General features: G+C 38.4%; 1 protein-coding gene across 7 annotated transcripts in view; it reads right to left on the reverse strand.

The window, feature by feature from the left end:
• Nucleotides 1-628: 628 nt before the first annotated feature.
• Nucleotides 629-14968, reverse strand: part of LPAR1 (lysophosphatidic acid receptor 1) — a 139724-nt gene continuing 125384 nt past the window's right edge. For all 7 annotated transcript variants that reach the window (XM_049896875.1, XM_049896876.1, XM_049896873.1 and 4 more), the window contains one exon: nucleotides 629-9880. In XM_049896875.1, the coding sequence (XP_049752832.1) occupies nucleotides 9579-9880 (302 nt within the window). In that variant the 3' untranslated portion in view covers nucleotides 629-9578. The remainder of the gene's footprint in view (nucleotides 9881-14968) is intronic.

Raw genomic sequence — 14968 nt, forward strand, 5'->3', positions numbered from 1 at the left:
GAGGCAAGAGGCGAGTGTTTCGCATGTAGAAGGAACATGAATCATTGAGGTGCAGAGGGAAGGCTGTGGTAGCCAACCTTTTAGATGCCACACAATAATCCTTGTCTTCTGATATTTATGCCTTTCCACACTGAATCAGAACATGACCAGGAAAATTGTGGAAGTGATAGAGTGTGACTTTCAAGTCTAGGTTGTAAAAGGCATTGCCACTTCTTTCTTCATCTTTTGGATTGCTTGTTCTGGCGGATATCAGCTACGATGTCATGAGGACACTCAAGCAGCCCTCTGGAGGGGCACACAGGGAGAGGAACTGAGGCCTCCAAACAACAGCCATCATCAATGTATAAGTCATGGGAGTGAGCCATTTTGGTCATGGATCCTCAACCCCCAGTCAAGCCTTGAGATGACTCTAACTCCAGCCAACTCTGACTGAACTTATAAGAAACCCCTAGTCAGAACTGTCCACCTAAAGTGCTTCAAAATTCCTGACCCCCAGAAAGAATGAGAGATAATAAATGTTTATTGTTATTTCAAACCACTAAGTTTTAGAGTAGTTTGTTACACAGCAATAGATACCTAATAAGCCACTTAATCACATGAAAAGGCATTCAAATTCTCTTTTAATTAAAGAAATATAAAGGACTGATAGCATCCAATGTTGGTGAAGATATGGATAAAAAGAAGTATTATCATACACTGTAGGACTATAAACTGGTACAATATTTTTTATTATTACCTGCCAAAATTAAAAATTTAAATTTACATTATTCAGCAGTGAAAAAAACCATAAAGAACTCTATTGCCTAACAAAATTAAATAATATTTATTCATTATGATAGACTTGGTAATGTTGCAGTAACAAATGAACCACAAAACCCCACTGGACACATAGCAGATGTTTATTTCCTGTCCATACTATTCTATTAACATGAGGTAGCTGGGGTTTTGCTCTTACATCATCACTCAAGGTCTCTGATGGAGACTTCACTCTCTTGTGATACCACCATTTTTATGCTTGGCTTTCAGGAAAGAAAGACCCAGAGAGTAAGTAGCACAAGGGCTTTTTACTTCTTCAGCCTGGAAATGACACATGGCACATCCACTCATAGTCCACTGACCATAACTAATCACGTGGACCTGCCTACCGGAATCATAGTTTTCTAAGAGTCCCCAAAAGAGAAAAAAACAGAATATTGATGAGCTCCAATAATCTCTACCTCAACTGTGCAGCGAGGTAGATACACATTTAGCAACCTTGGCTATATCTCTATAATGTATTCACCACATGTATTATTAAGTTAAAAAAATGAAAACACTAAGTAAAGCTCTTACGGATTGAATTATGTCCTCAGAAATTTGTGCTGTAAATCCAAACCTCTATCCTGTGGTTATAATCCCATTTGGGAATGGTTCTCTTTGTTATGTTAATGAGGCAGGAATAACATAAGGTGTATCTTGAGTTAATCTCTTTTAATATATAAAAGAGATTAAACAAGTGAGCAGAGCAGAGCACAGATGGTGCAAGAGAGATGGCAAACCACATGAAGATCACTCAGAAGCAGAAGCTCAGAAGAGATAAGGACCTTCTCCCAGAACCAGTGCCCTGATTTTGGAATTCTAGCCTCCTAAACTTAAGAAAATAAACTTGTTTTTTAAAGCCACCGTCTTCTGTTATTTCTGTTATAGCAGCACTAGATAACTAAGGCAATAGCTAACTTTATTATGTTGAAGAGAAACATATCCACGTTTCTGGGTAACATTTTCAGATATTAAGTTACACTTCTTTATTTCTCCCTGTTTTCTCTCTTTTTGTCCTTCCTATCCAAGCAGATCAAAGGTTCTGTGCTTCCCACCTCAGGGTGATATGTGGCAGGACAGCAGTGGAAGAAACCTGACTCAAGAATCAGATTTTCAGTCCAGAGATGTAGCCTAAACTTTGTGATTCACACAGTCACTTCCTTACTTCAAAGTTATCCTTGAATGTCCACTGCCAAAATCCACTGCCATCAAGTTGATTCCAACTCAGAGAGACCCCATAGTGTTTCCAAGGCTGTAAACCTCTACAGAAGCAGACTGCCACACATTTCTCCCATGAAGCCTCTGGTGGTCTCAAACTGCTGAGCTTTCTGTCAGTACTAGGGCTCCTTTGAATGTCACATAGATACCTCAACTCATTATTTTTTTCCTGCAAATTTTCTTTTTATCCTATGCTGCTTATGTTACCGTATCACACACCCATTCCTCCAGTGATCAAGATCCCTGTCAAAACCACCACCAGGTCCTGAATGCCTCTCAGATATCCTTCTCTCCACTTGACTGCCCACTTCATCCCTCACTTCAACTTACGTCATGGCCTCTCATCTTGTGTTGGCCTCCAATCTTCATTCTCTTCAATTTATTCTGAGATGTAAGCCAAACTGAGTCATTTATTTGGCTAAATCCTTTATCATTCCTCCATGACTTTTCTCAATGAATTTCAAAATCATTCAAAACCTTATGCCTGTCTGCCTTTCTCACAGTGCATAGATACTTGGTCTCCTTTCCCAAAGGACACACTTCTCTCACCCTAGGTTTTATACATCTTGCCTAAAATTCCTATCAACATATGCTAGATGCATGCCTGTTTTTCTGTTGGGGTGTTTTGATGTGCGCTGATTACCAGAATGGGTGCAAGCTCAAGGAGTTGACTGAGCCATGCCTCTGTGCAACTCAGGCACAAGGTGAGGGGCTTTGAAATGACAGTTCCAGTTCTAAGACAGAGCCTTCGTAGACTACCTAAAAAAAAGTAGTTCCCCTTCCCTCCTTTCCCAGCCCTTTCATTTTCTTTTAATTTCTAAGTCATTTCGTTATTTCCTTCTTGGCACTAAAGACAATTCGTCATTTCATTCTTGTTTATTTACATGTTTACTTCTCCCTCACCCCTACTAAGTTCTAAGCTACATGAGAGCACAAATTTATCTAACTTATCTTATTCATAGCAGTATCCTAAGGGTCTGGTATACTGAGGGCTCTCAAAAATTAATTAAGAATAAATTAAATAAATTAAGGAGTAAAGGATAGTGATAAGAACAACTATTACACCTAATTATGGTCTTATAGTTCTCAAATAAGAACAATTTAGTAAAAGGCATATTTCTGGTCTTGTTCCATCATTTGGACCATAAAAAGAAAGTAGAATGTGCAATTACTTTGCCCTCAAACAACTTATTATCCAGCTTGGGATATGGGCATACTGCAACAACATGAGGACCACACAGGACAATTCAGGCATCCTTTCATGATATCATGTTATCTTCTACTACTTTTTGCTGTGCTAAGTTCTTTGATGTATTAAAAAAAAAAAAAAGTAATAAATTGTACCTCTCCTCAAGGAATTCATCATTTGTTTGAACAGCCAAGACAGATAAATACATATGAGGAATGGGTTACGATATAAAGAATATGTATAATTGGAAATCAAATAATGCTGCGGACAACAAATATTAGGTCCCCAATTTTTTTTCTGAGCTCAGTTTTCTCATGTATAACAAGGTCATTGCAAAAATCAAAATGCAAATAATCCGAATGTCTTCTGTAAGCTGTAAATCACTACACAAATGCAACGTCATTGGGAAATGTGGCAGATCTGAATGAAGTAATCAAAGTTAACATCATCAGGAATGGGAGAAATCAATATCTTGTGCCCCTTGATAGAACACAATGACAAGAATCACAGCAGCACTTCTGGGTTATTTTGTCAAAGATGAATAAAATGAGTCTAATCACAAGACCAGAAAAAACCAAATTGAGGAATATTCTACAAAATTACAGGCCTTTGATCATTAAGTGGCAAAATCATGAAGATCAAGAAAAGACTTGAGGAACTGTTCAAGATTGAAGAAGACTAAAGAGATATGGCAACTAAATAGAATCAGTGATCATGGGTTGGATTTTTTTTTTGCTATAAAGAACATTATTGGAATAATTTGTAAAACTTGAATGGGGTCTGTGAATTAAATGGTAGCTTATGCATCAATGTTAACTTCCTGATTTTGGTAGTTGTGGTTGCATTGTGGTTATGAAGCCCTGGTGGTTCAGTGGCTAAGCATTTGGCTACTAACCAAAAGGTTGGCAGTTCGAATCCACCAGCCACTCTTTGGAAACCCTGTGGGGCAGTTCTACTCTGTCCTATAGGGTCACTATGAGTCAGAATCGACTCAACGACACTGGGTTTGGTTTTTTTTTGTTTTATGCATCAATGGTAACTTCCTGATTTTGGTGGTTGTGGTTGCATTGTGGTTATGGAGCCCTGGTGGTTCAGTGGCTAAGCGTTTGGCTACTAACCAGAAGGTTGGCAGTTCGAATCCACCAGCTGCTCTTTGGAAACCCTGTGGGGCAGTTCTATTCCGTCCTATAGGGTCGCTATGAGTCAGAATTGATTTGATGGCAATAGGTTTTTTTTTTTTTTAATTGCGGTTATAAAAGAGGATTTCTTTGTAGGAACTTCACAGTGATGAAGCATAATATTGTCAGCTTACTCACAAATGGTTCAAGAAAATTGTTCTATAAGTTCAGTAAACTTTTCTGTAAATTTGCAATTGTTTCAGAATAAAAAATATCTTTAAAAATACAATTGGGAATTTTCTCTGCAATCTATAGCTGAATTAAAAGAGATCATGATGTGGCCCAGTTTCTTCTTCTTCCTCTTCTACTGAACATCCATAGTCAAATGAGGATAACATGATTGAAAATGGAATCCTCTAAATCAGGGGTTGGCAAACTTCTTCTGTAAAGGGTCAGATACTAAATATTTTAGACTTCAGGGGCCATGCACTCTGTTTAATTACTCAGCTTTGCCATGGTACTGCAAAAGAAGCCAGACAGTACGTAAACTGAGTGTGGCCGTGTTTCTTTATAACTGTATGGACACTTAAATTTGACATAATTTTCATGTGTCAGAAAATATTCTTTTTTTCCTTAACTATTTAAAAATGTAAAGCTCATTGCTAGCGTGAGGGTTGCACAAAAACAGGTGGATTTGGCCATGAGCCTTAATTTACCCTCCCCTCTCCAACACTGTAGATTTTCAAAAGGGCATTAGAACAGGTTACATCATCAAGCAGACAATTAGCCTCCATGAATAACTGCCTCCTTTGCCATGAAACCAGAACTGGCTACCATTACTAAACATTTTGATCACAGATTTTATAGAAGAATTCTGATCAAAACAGGGAAAATGCAGAATTTCAAATTCTCATGAAATCAAGACTTTCTGGAGCCATGGAGGCTGGATGAACCCTCAAAACTATTGTCCTAAGATAATCTTTAAACCTTAAACCAAAAATATCCCCTGAAGTTTTCTTAAAATCAAACAATAGCTTAACTAGTAAAGAGTGTCTGCCTTGAGCATTATGCTCCTTTAAGATCTATCTATATGGGATCAAATTGACAACAGAACTTGAAAGATTAGATAGGAACCCTAGGGGGTAGTGAATTTATGTTAATGAGGGAGGAACAACTCAGAAAAGAGGGTGAGAATGACTGCACAACTTTAAGATGTACACAATGCCATTGAAACATACACGTAGAAACTGAACAGGTGTATGTTTTTGCTGTAGATATTCTCAACAACAAAATAAATTTTAAAAGATCTGTAAATATGGGAATTACACTTTTAAGGAATAATTAGAGAATCTGATACATAGACTATGCAAGATACAGGTGAATGCTTAGAGGATGAGTAGACCATACTTAGGAAGATTCATGACCCTTTCTGGCTCCTAGTTACACACATTTCTTCTTTCAGATGGTACCTAAATCCTAACCCACAAATTCCAATCTTTATGAGGGTTTGGGATCAGGTGAGGTTCACTTGGTATTTAAAAAGTAACTTACGTCAAGACATCTACACACAAAAATGTTCTCCTTAGCTTGGTACAGTGAAGGGGCCCAGTAAAAGAAGCATTTCCACAGTATTTATTTAGCAGGAGTGCACACTCTGGGCTTAAGGTGAGAGATTAGAAATAATACATAATTACAGTATTTCAGAAGTTGAGAGAACACTGGAATAAATTACAAGGAAGAAGAGCAGTGGAGCCTAAAGCAAACAGTTAATTGGGAAAGAGAAAGACTAATAAGACAGGTTGTATAAAGTTCTAGCTGAGGTTTTGAGTGTCTAGGAAATTATGGTTTCAGTGATAAAATGAGGGGATTTGTGAGGTGTAGCTAATATACCATGGACTGCCAGAAGAACAACCAAATCTGTCTTGGGGGACGTACAGCCAGAATGCTCCTCAGAAGTGAGAAAAGCTAGACTTCATCTCACATATTTGGGACATGTTATCAGGAGGGACCAGTCCCTGAAGAAGGACATCATGCTTGGTAAAGTAGATGGTCAGCAAAAGAAAGGAAGACCGTCAATGAGATGGATTGACAGTGGCTGCAGCGATGGGCTCAAGCACAGCAATGATTGTGAGGATGGCGCAGGACCAGACAGTGTTTCTTTCTGTTATACATAGGGTTGCTAGTTGACTTGACAGCACCTAACAACAACAAGGTAATTTGTGAGGAAGAGTTCAAAGACATTTTGATACCTAACTATCTTATATCCACCTAACAATCTGCCTAATATAAGATTCAGAATTCCCTTCCAAAGTCATTAACTCACTCGAATTACCGAAAAGAATAAAATTGACATATAATCAGAAAACATTTATGTAGACACACACACACAACTTGTATCTTGTTAGTTATTAAATCTATAAGCATAAAGGCCACTGTGACTATATAAACTTAGTTTTTCATAAAGTTATCACAAATTTTTTAATAAAATCAGGGATTTTCCAAAAGAAACTCACTGTAACAGTTATCCTGTTGAAGTCAAGTATTGTCCTAACACCTTCTCCTTCCTTTCACAGAACATTAAACCACTGTTTTGGGGCATTGAAAAGACTTATTACTCAAGCTGAAAAAAGCAGCTCTGGTCTCCGGGAGCACATGTGGCTTCGTCTCAGAGCTCAGCAGCCCTTGTGGCAGGGAATAAAGAAAGTCAGGGAGGGAAGTCACTGTGCAAGGCAAGTCCAAGGATTCCTCAACAAGAGAAACCCCACTGATCACACATTACCAAACACTGATTGACAATGATTTATTAAGGTCCAATTAGTATATTTTTTTTATTTCAAATAGTCCATATCTCCTTCAGAATATATTCACACGAGTAAAAATCCAAGTTTTTTTTTTTTTTTTTTTTTTTTACTTCCAGTATAGAATGCTCTTTTCTATGAAGTATGTGCAAACTTCTTTGTGCTAACTGATGGGTGAATTCCTCACACCCTTTTCATGGTGGGCACTTCACCAGTCTGCCCATTGCTCGAACGCTGACTGTGCACCAACTTCCTCCTTCCTAAACTGCTATTCTTTTTCTGGACATCTTTCTCTTAAACATAGTCTGTACTTCCCATACTTGCTTTGTTACTTCACTGGTTCCTTACTACAGAGCAAACTGAGTTCGTTTACTGGTATCTTTGGACAATGTGTTAAACAGGTGTCAACTAATAAGGAGATTCCTGGAGAATACACACTACCATACTATCCAGGCTATTTAATATGATAATCCTTTATTCACTTGGCACATTTGACTCATTTGCATTTTCTTCAATTCTGTATTACAGCTGTGGCTACCAAGAACTGGATAAGCAGTCCCTCAAACAACGTTTGGAATTACCACACATGACTGTTAGGGTGTCCTGGTTATTTGTAACAGTTGACTGTGTCTAGTCCATCTTCTTCTATAAAAAAGGCACTCTCAACTAAAGTAGCCACTGCGTTTGTTTTGTAAAAAGGTAATTTCACTGGCTTTCCTCACAATTGCCATGCAGGCACTGCAAAAGCAGGGAATCCCTTCTTACAAAAGGTAAAACCAGAAAAAGACATTTCACATTAAAACATACAAACTCCTTCATGGGAATATGCCCTAAGTAAATAATCAATTATGTGGACAAAGTTTTATGTACACAAAATTTTTGAAACATTATTTATAATAGTGAAAATTAGAGCTAATCTAAATAGTCAACAATATGGGAATGGTTAAATAAACTGAGTGGCATCCATTAAATGGAATACTAATACTATATAGCCATTAAAATTATGTTTTTGTAAAAATTTTAATGCCATAGGAAAATGTGGCAGTGCTGAAGTAAAACAACAACTGGTTACGAAACTGTTTACAGTAAGATCCCAATTATATAAGAAAGTATATAACACGCATATAGGCATAGAGAAGGGGAAAAAGCTATTAATGGTGGCTACTTCTGGGTTGTGAGATTTTCAGTCTTTTTTTTTTTTTTTTCTTTTTCATACATTTCTATATTTTTAAGTTTTCTCAGAAGTATAGCAAGGGGGCAGAGGGGAGCACTTGTCCCCCAGGCACAAGTCCAAGGGGGCTCTAGACAAGGCGTGGAATAAGAAAGGCACCTGACTGAGGCAGCTGGACAAGAGGACAGAAGGTGTTTCTGCTTACGCGGCAGCTATCAACATCAACATTGAAATTGGGGGGTGGGGGGGGTGGGAGGGGCACAACTTAAGAGTCTGTCCCTGGGCACTGGAGTTGCAGGGGGGAGGGGTGACAACTTAGAGTTTGCCCCTAGGTGCTTGTTACCCTCCTTAGGCCCCTGAGTTTTCTACAATGAATACGTATGATATTATAATCCAAAAAAGAAACACAGGCTTTTAAAAAATTCCTCTGATGTACTGGTAATTAGAACGCACTTGGGTATCATAAATATGTGGGAACAACATTACTTGGTCTTTATCTTCTATGACTTTTTACAGTACATATTCTTCCGGTAATAAATGTACATTCCCTATTGTTTATACTGCTATAATATTTTAATAAAAAGGTAATAACCTGACTACAGCATTGTTTGTTTCATAACCTTAACAAGTAATGGCATTGACATCTAGGTTCTTCTATTTCCCAGAAGATTTTTACAATTAGTATCCTTCTATTTTTTTAAGGCATACTGCATACATACATTATATGCATGCTTTCTAAAAAAAGATTCTAATTTACTATTTTTCTATGTAAGGAAAAATATAGAGATATGGTAGTTAAAAAAAAAAAGGCCATAGTCTTGTCCATCACAAGCATGCCAATAGGTGTAAACACATGTTTATTAAATGAAATGTATCTTTCAAGAATTAAAAAAGAAGGGGTGGGGGAGCCTGTATGTAAATGAAGTTGTGGATTCAATAAGTCAGAATCTTTTCTGACTGGCGCCAAACCAGACCAAAGCTTTTAAAGTCTAGTTAGTGTAGTCTAAATGGACACTCCAGAGTCTATTCATGAGTTCCATTACAAGGAGTCCACTTTCTACTTTCCAAAGGAATGGGGATCAGGATGAGGGTTGCCATATAAGCTAATTTTCAATATATGTGAAGTCTTGTGGGGTGTAGGAACAAATACTGACGTTGGTTAGTGTTTAAGTACATGAGTTTATTTTCTTCCTCACTCACGCCCCACCTTGCCTTTGCAATTTGGTAGGGGGAGGCTGTTCATCCCTCCATGGATGATGGTTAGCTTTTCATCATTAGTTTCCTTTCTAAACCACAGAGTGGTCGTTGTTGTGAACTCCAGCCAAGATGGTGTGGTTGAGCGAGGAAGCTGAGCGGTCGGAGCCTTCCGTGGGGCCACTGGTGTTCTCACTGCGCTGGCAGCAGAGGATTTGTCGGAAGGTGGCACTCATCTCCTTGTCGCGGTAGGAGTAGATGATGGGGTTCATGGCAGAGTTGAACTCAGCAAGGAGAAGGAAAAATTTCTCATAAGCCAGAACATCACACTGTGGACAGCACACATCTAGAAGTAACAAGACCAGTCCAGGAGTCCAGCAGATGATAAAGGCACCTACAGTGACACGGACAGGGATCAGGAGGATTGAAAAAGAAGAGAAAAAAGAAAAACTATAATTATGAAACAAGCAGCTATAAAGGCTTTCAGTTAGCGATCTAAACACAAAAGTACTGAGATTGGAACCAAACGTTCATTTTCTGAAATAATCAGGAAAAGTTTTGATGACGACAAAATAATCAATAAAACCTCATTAATTCAGATGCTACTAAAACTCAGTATTTATGAGATATTGACGATGATTATTTTGAGTAAAACATGAAGAGTCTGACAAGCAACTGAGACATGAAAAACTGCACTCAAGAGACATACTTCACCACTTACGAAGACGTGGTTTATAATAGCATACAACTCTTTTCAGGTAAAAGATAAGCATTAATTACAAATGTCCCTTAATGTTTAGTTAAAGCTCAGTTTCTGAATTCAGGTTGCCTGGGCTCAAATCCTGGCTTTGTCATTTAATAAATTGGGTGAACTTAGGGAAATTACTTCTCTTACCTCAGTTTTCTCATCTGAATAATACAGATGAAGTTTGTTATGAGGATTAAATGAGTGCTAAGGAAATAATCACTCAGTATATATTAGCAACAACAATATTGTTATCATCTGCTCAGTAGCACAGGCCTATCAGGAAATAGTAATTCCCAATGATAACGTGTATGTTTACTTTTATTTTTATTCAACAATCACAATAGTGTTTTTCTATGCGCTGTCCAAATATTAACTCATGTAATCTTTCCTATAGCTATATGAGATAGAAACTATTATCCTCATTGTACAGATGAAGAATGTGAGACCCAGAAAGGTTAAATAACTTGCTCAAAGCTACAGTACTAGAAAGTGGCAGACAAGAGACCAATCCCAGAACTTTCACTGTTAGAGGCTGGCTCCAGAGTCCATGTTCCAGAAAATACTCCATTATACTTCCACTTCTTGAAGCTAACAAAATTAAAAATCTTAAACCAAATTTTATGCTTTAGATGTTTTACTAATCTAGATCAGCTTTGTTCTCTTTCTTCCCCCCACTGTTCTAACGGTAAGAGTAATGGAAATACAGATTAGATTCATAATTCCATTTTATTCAGTTTTTGAAATCACTCATATTGAGCTCCTAATGAAATTGCATTAAAACCTATCCTACTATTGCTGGGGTTCTTTGGCTAAAAGGACATGAGTCAACAGGACTCATGGGCACCATCATATCCCATTACATATCACATAATTTTTAATGGGCACCACATATGTAATCAGTCTACACAATGAGCAGGCAGGGAATAAGGATGATCCAAAAAGGCCGTTGGAATCTTTGTATTTAAAAGGAGGTTGGCCTAGGTGGACACGGGCTGGGACTGGGGTCTTGGATTTGAACTTACCTCAAGGAATGAGTTTCACAAAATGTAAACAAAGGAGATTTAGTCTCCAAACAGCCCAGTTTTGAATGTGAGCTTTCTTTTTTGAACTTTTTCAGCAGGGAAATGAAAATAAAGAATGGAGAAAAGAACCCCATAAAGCTCTTTGTTCTACAACACAAATGTGTATTGGTTTTAAACTGCTGTTCACTTTGAAGGCAGTCCAAGGTGCTTCATTTTCTAATAAATACAATACCTTAGACTTTCCTTAGAGAAAAAAAAATACTTCAAATATCGGGAGATAATAGCCAAGAAGCTATTTGAACTTCAAGTGAAAATGTTAATAACGCATTCATTCCAAGTCCTTGAGTTTCCTTGCTTGAAAATCACTCAGAAAGCTAAACATAAAGGAAAATCAAAGGAATGCCTCTTGGGTTTCAGAAATAATGCATTATTCATTGAGAAGCCAGGAAAGGAATTATTCTCAGGGTGGAAAATGCTTGGATGGAAAATGCATGGTCCCATTATTCCATTTACTTGGAAACTAAAAACACACTGGCCCTTCATGAATGGGAAAGCATTCTTTAAAGTTTCTTTTCCCCTTTCTTTTATCAAAGCTCTAATTGAGTTCAGATTCAGAGCTTGATTAGATACCAGCAAGATGCATCTCAATAGATTAATTTTAAATAAAATGATCGTTTTCTCCTTCCAGGAAGAAGAAAGCGAGCATCTTTATTCTTACGTATTATTCAAGTTGTCTGTCAAAAAATGACAGAATTCGAATAGTTATTTGTTGTTTATAAACCCACTGTCATCAGATCCATTCCAACTCATAGTGACCCTATAGGGCAGGGTAGAATTGCTCCATAGGGTTCCCAAGGCTGTAATCTTTACGGGAGCAGACTGCCACATCTTCCTCCCATGGAGCGGCTGGTGAGTTCGAACCACTGACCTTTCAGTTAGCAGCTGACTGCTTAACCACTGTGCCACCAGGGTGCCTTATTTGTTGTTTATAGTTTCTTCTAATTTTAAAGTTCAAAAACAGCAGTCTTTCCAAAATGAATCATGGTCTTAGAAACTAGTTTATGGGCCTTCCTTTTAGACTAAAATTGCAAGAAGCTCTGCTAGATCGGAGACAGGAAGTGGGAAACTCCACGGCCTGGCACATGAGTTAATATTTGTGAACACTTCACTGAGGAACCTGGAGTCCCCTCCCTTCTTCACTAAAAGAAACTGTTTTTTAGTACTGTGATTAGGTCTACTGCACTGTCCCAACACTCTGTGTTTAGATCTTCAAGACTCCATCAAATGGTTAAGGGAGTCCCTGTACAGTCCTCAGAAATTCATCATTTAAAACCAGTCATATAGAGTTTTACCCTCTTCTCCCTTCCCTTTTCTTTCACAGAGGTGTCAAGGATCAAACTGACCAAAGATGAAAATGCACTAACAAAAAGGAAAATGGGCTCTGGAAAATTCCAAGGTGATTAGGCTTGTAATCAACATTGACTAAATATTCTGAAATCAAGTTTGCTCAAATTATGAATTTTCCCCATGCTTCTAAAAACAAAACAAACAAAACAATGTGCAATACTCAAGTTCCTTTAATAATAATTAGTCAGTCCTAACTCAAACAGATGGTAGGATTTGAGATGTGCATCGGAGACCCTATCAGCACACAATCAGTAGAGAGTCAAGTACACATATGTAAAAGGGTTAGTAAGAATGAAAGGAACCTCCATCTGAGCACCTATAAACTAGAGAGGTAACTGCTTCCTGCCTACTTCATACAGTATGATGAGGATCAAACCAGGGCTTTGAACCGGTATCTTCAGGTTCGAACCCCTGTTGAGAATCTGCATTTCTAACAAGCTCCCTGCTGAGAATTTGCATTTCTAACAAATTCCCAGGAAGTTATACGTAAGAATCACCTGGGGATCTTATTGAAATGTAGATTCTGATTCAGTATATCTGGGATGGAAATGCAAATTCTCAGCAGGAAACTTGTTAGAAATGCAAATTCTCAGCAAGGGTTCAAAATGGAACTAAAGCCCTGCATCAAACTGAGATATAATATGTAAAAGCCCATCGTAAGTTGCGCATCTACCTGAATACCAATACCTATACCGGCTGTGGGTTGCATTGACGCTTGAGGGCTAGTGTTGCACAGTAACAGGGCAAATGTCCCCCAGGGCAGAACGTGGAAGTGTGTCCTGAACAGTGGATACCTGGCATTACAAAAAGCTCTGAGATGATACCAGTCTAGTTATAAGAGCTTCACAGGACTCGAAGTTGGGTAACAGGAAGGAAACAAGAAGGCAAAGGGAAAGGGAAACGGAGAAGCACGGAAGCTCCAAACCATTTTGGAGGGTATCATGGCGTCAACTCAAACCTAGCAGGGGTTTCTTGGATCTCGGAAGCTATCAAGATGGGGAAGAAAATTATATGGTACTCAGTAGGGCCAGTATTTTAGGTAGTTTGAATATTTCCAGCACATTTCTGATGGCAGAATTCCCACAGAATAAGGCCTAAAACCTAGAAATTATATGCAACAGAATGAAAGTAAGGCGAAGTACAAGTAGCTTGGGGGTCCCTGGGTGGTGCAAATGATTACACACTGGACTATTAACCAAAAGGATGGCAGTTCAAACCCACCCAGAGGCACCTCAGAGGACAGGACTGATGACCTATTTCCAAAAGGTCACAGGCTTGAAAACCTTATAGAGAAGCTCTACTATGCACACATGGTGTCACCATGAGTCAGAATCAACTACATGGCAACTAACAACAAGTAGTTTATTATTTACTGCAAAGTCAGAAGCAGAAGTGACAGGTGATAAGGTGTCCAAGATCACAAAGACTATATCTGGCTAGGGCATTTGAAATTTTCTAGTCCAGCACCGGTTCTCAAGCCTAGCTACACACTACAACAGCCTGCTAAGCTTTCAGAAAATAATGATCCATGTTCACTTCTTTGCCTGTGAGATTTTTATTTCATTGACCTCATTGGCCAAATTTTCATTTAACAAAGAACACTAGTGACAGAGTGGGAGAAGAATATGATCTGGGTAAAGATAAAGGCAAAAATATCAGTTATTTCCAAGTTCCAGCGGAGAAATAATGAAAGCCTGAGTCAGGACGGTGACAACAGGGGAAGAGAGGTGTGGAAAGATGAGAAAAGTATTTAGGAGATGGACTGCATGAGACAGATGAGAAAGAGGAAGGAGTTTAGGGTGACTCCCAGATTTTCAACTTGGGGGAAGGAAGAACAATGTTAACTTTCACTGAAGGAGGAAACATGGGAGAAAGTGCTGGTTGGTGTTTTGTGAGGGGAAGTGGAAGAGTAGAAATAGTGATCTCAATTTTATATATTTTAGTTTGAAGCACCTGCAAGCATCAGATGACGATGCTTTAAAGACATCAAGATAAGTTCATGACAATTTGAGTCCTGGGAAATTGTCTCTCAGTGTGCGGAACAAGAGTGGTTAAATTCTACATGATTTGCCAAGATTAAAAGTAACATGGTGGGGAGGATAAGTATGTATGGGATGGAATAAATAGCAGAAGTTGCTCTTCCTAGAGCAAGCTTCATTTTTTTCTTATACATCTGACAAATCTATCTGCAAGGGCCCCGAAGCCTACAAAGGGGAGGGAGAGTGCTGGAATGTAGACGCAAAAGGCAGAGGGACGAAGAAGGCCTGTTTGGGAACAACAGGTCACAGCTGCAGAACAAGATCAT

This window comes from Elephas maximus, chromosome 9, assembly GCF_024166365.1.
Source record: "Elephas maximus indicus isolate mEleMax1 chromosome 9, mEleMax1 primary haplotype, whole genome shotgun sequence".
Lineage (NCBI taxonomy): Eukaryota > Metazoa > Chordata > Mammalia > Proboscidea > Elephantidae > Elephas > Elephas maximus.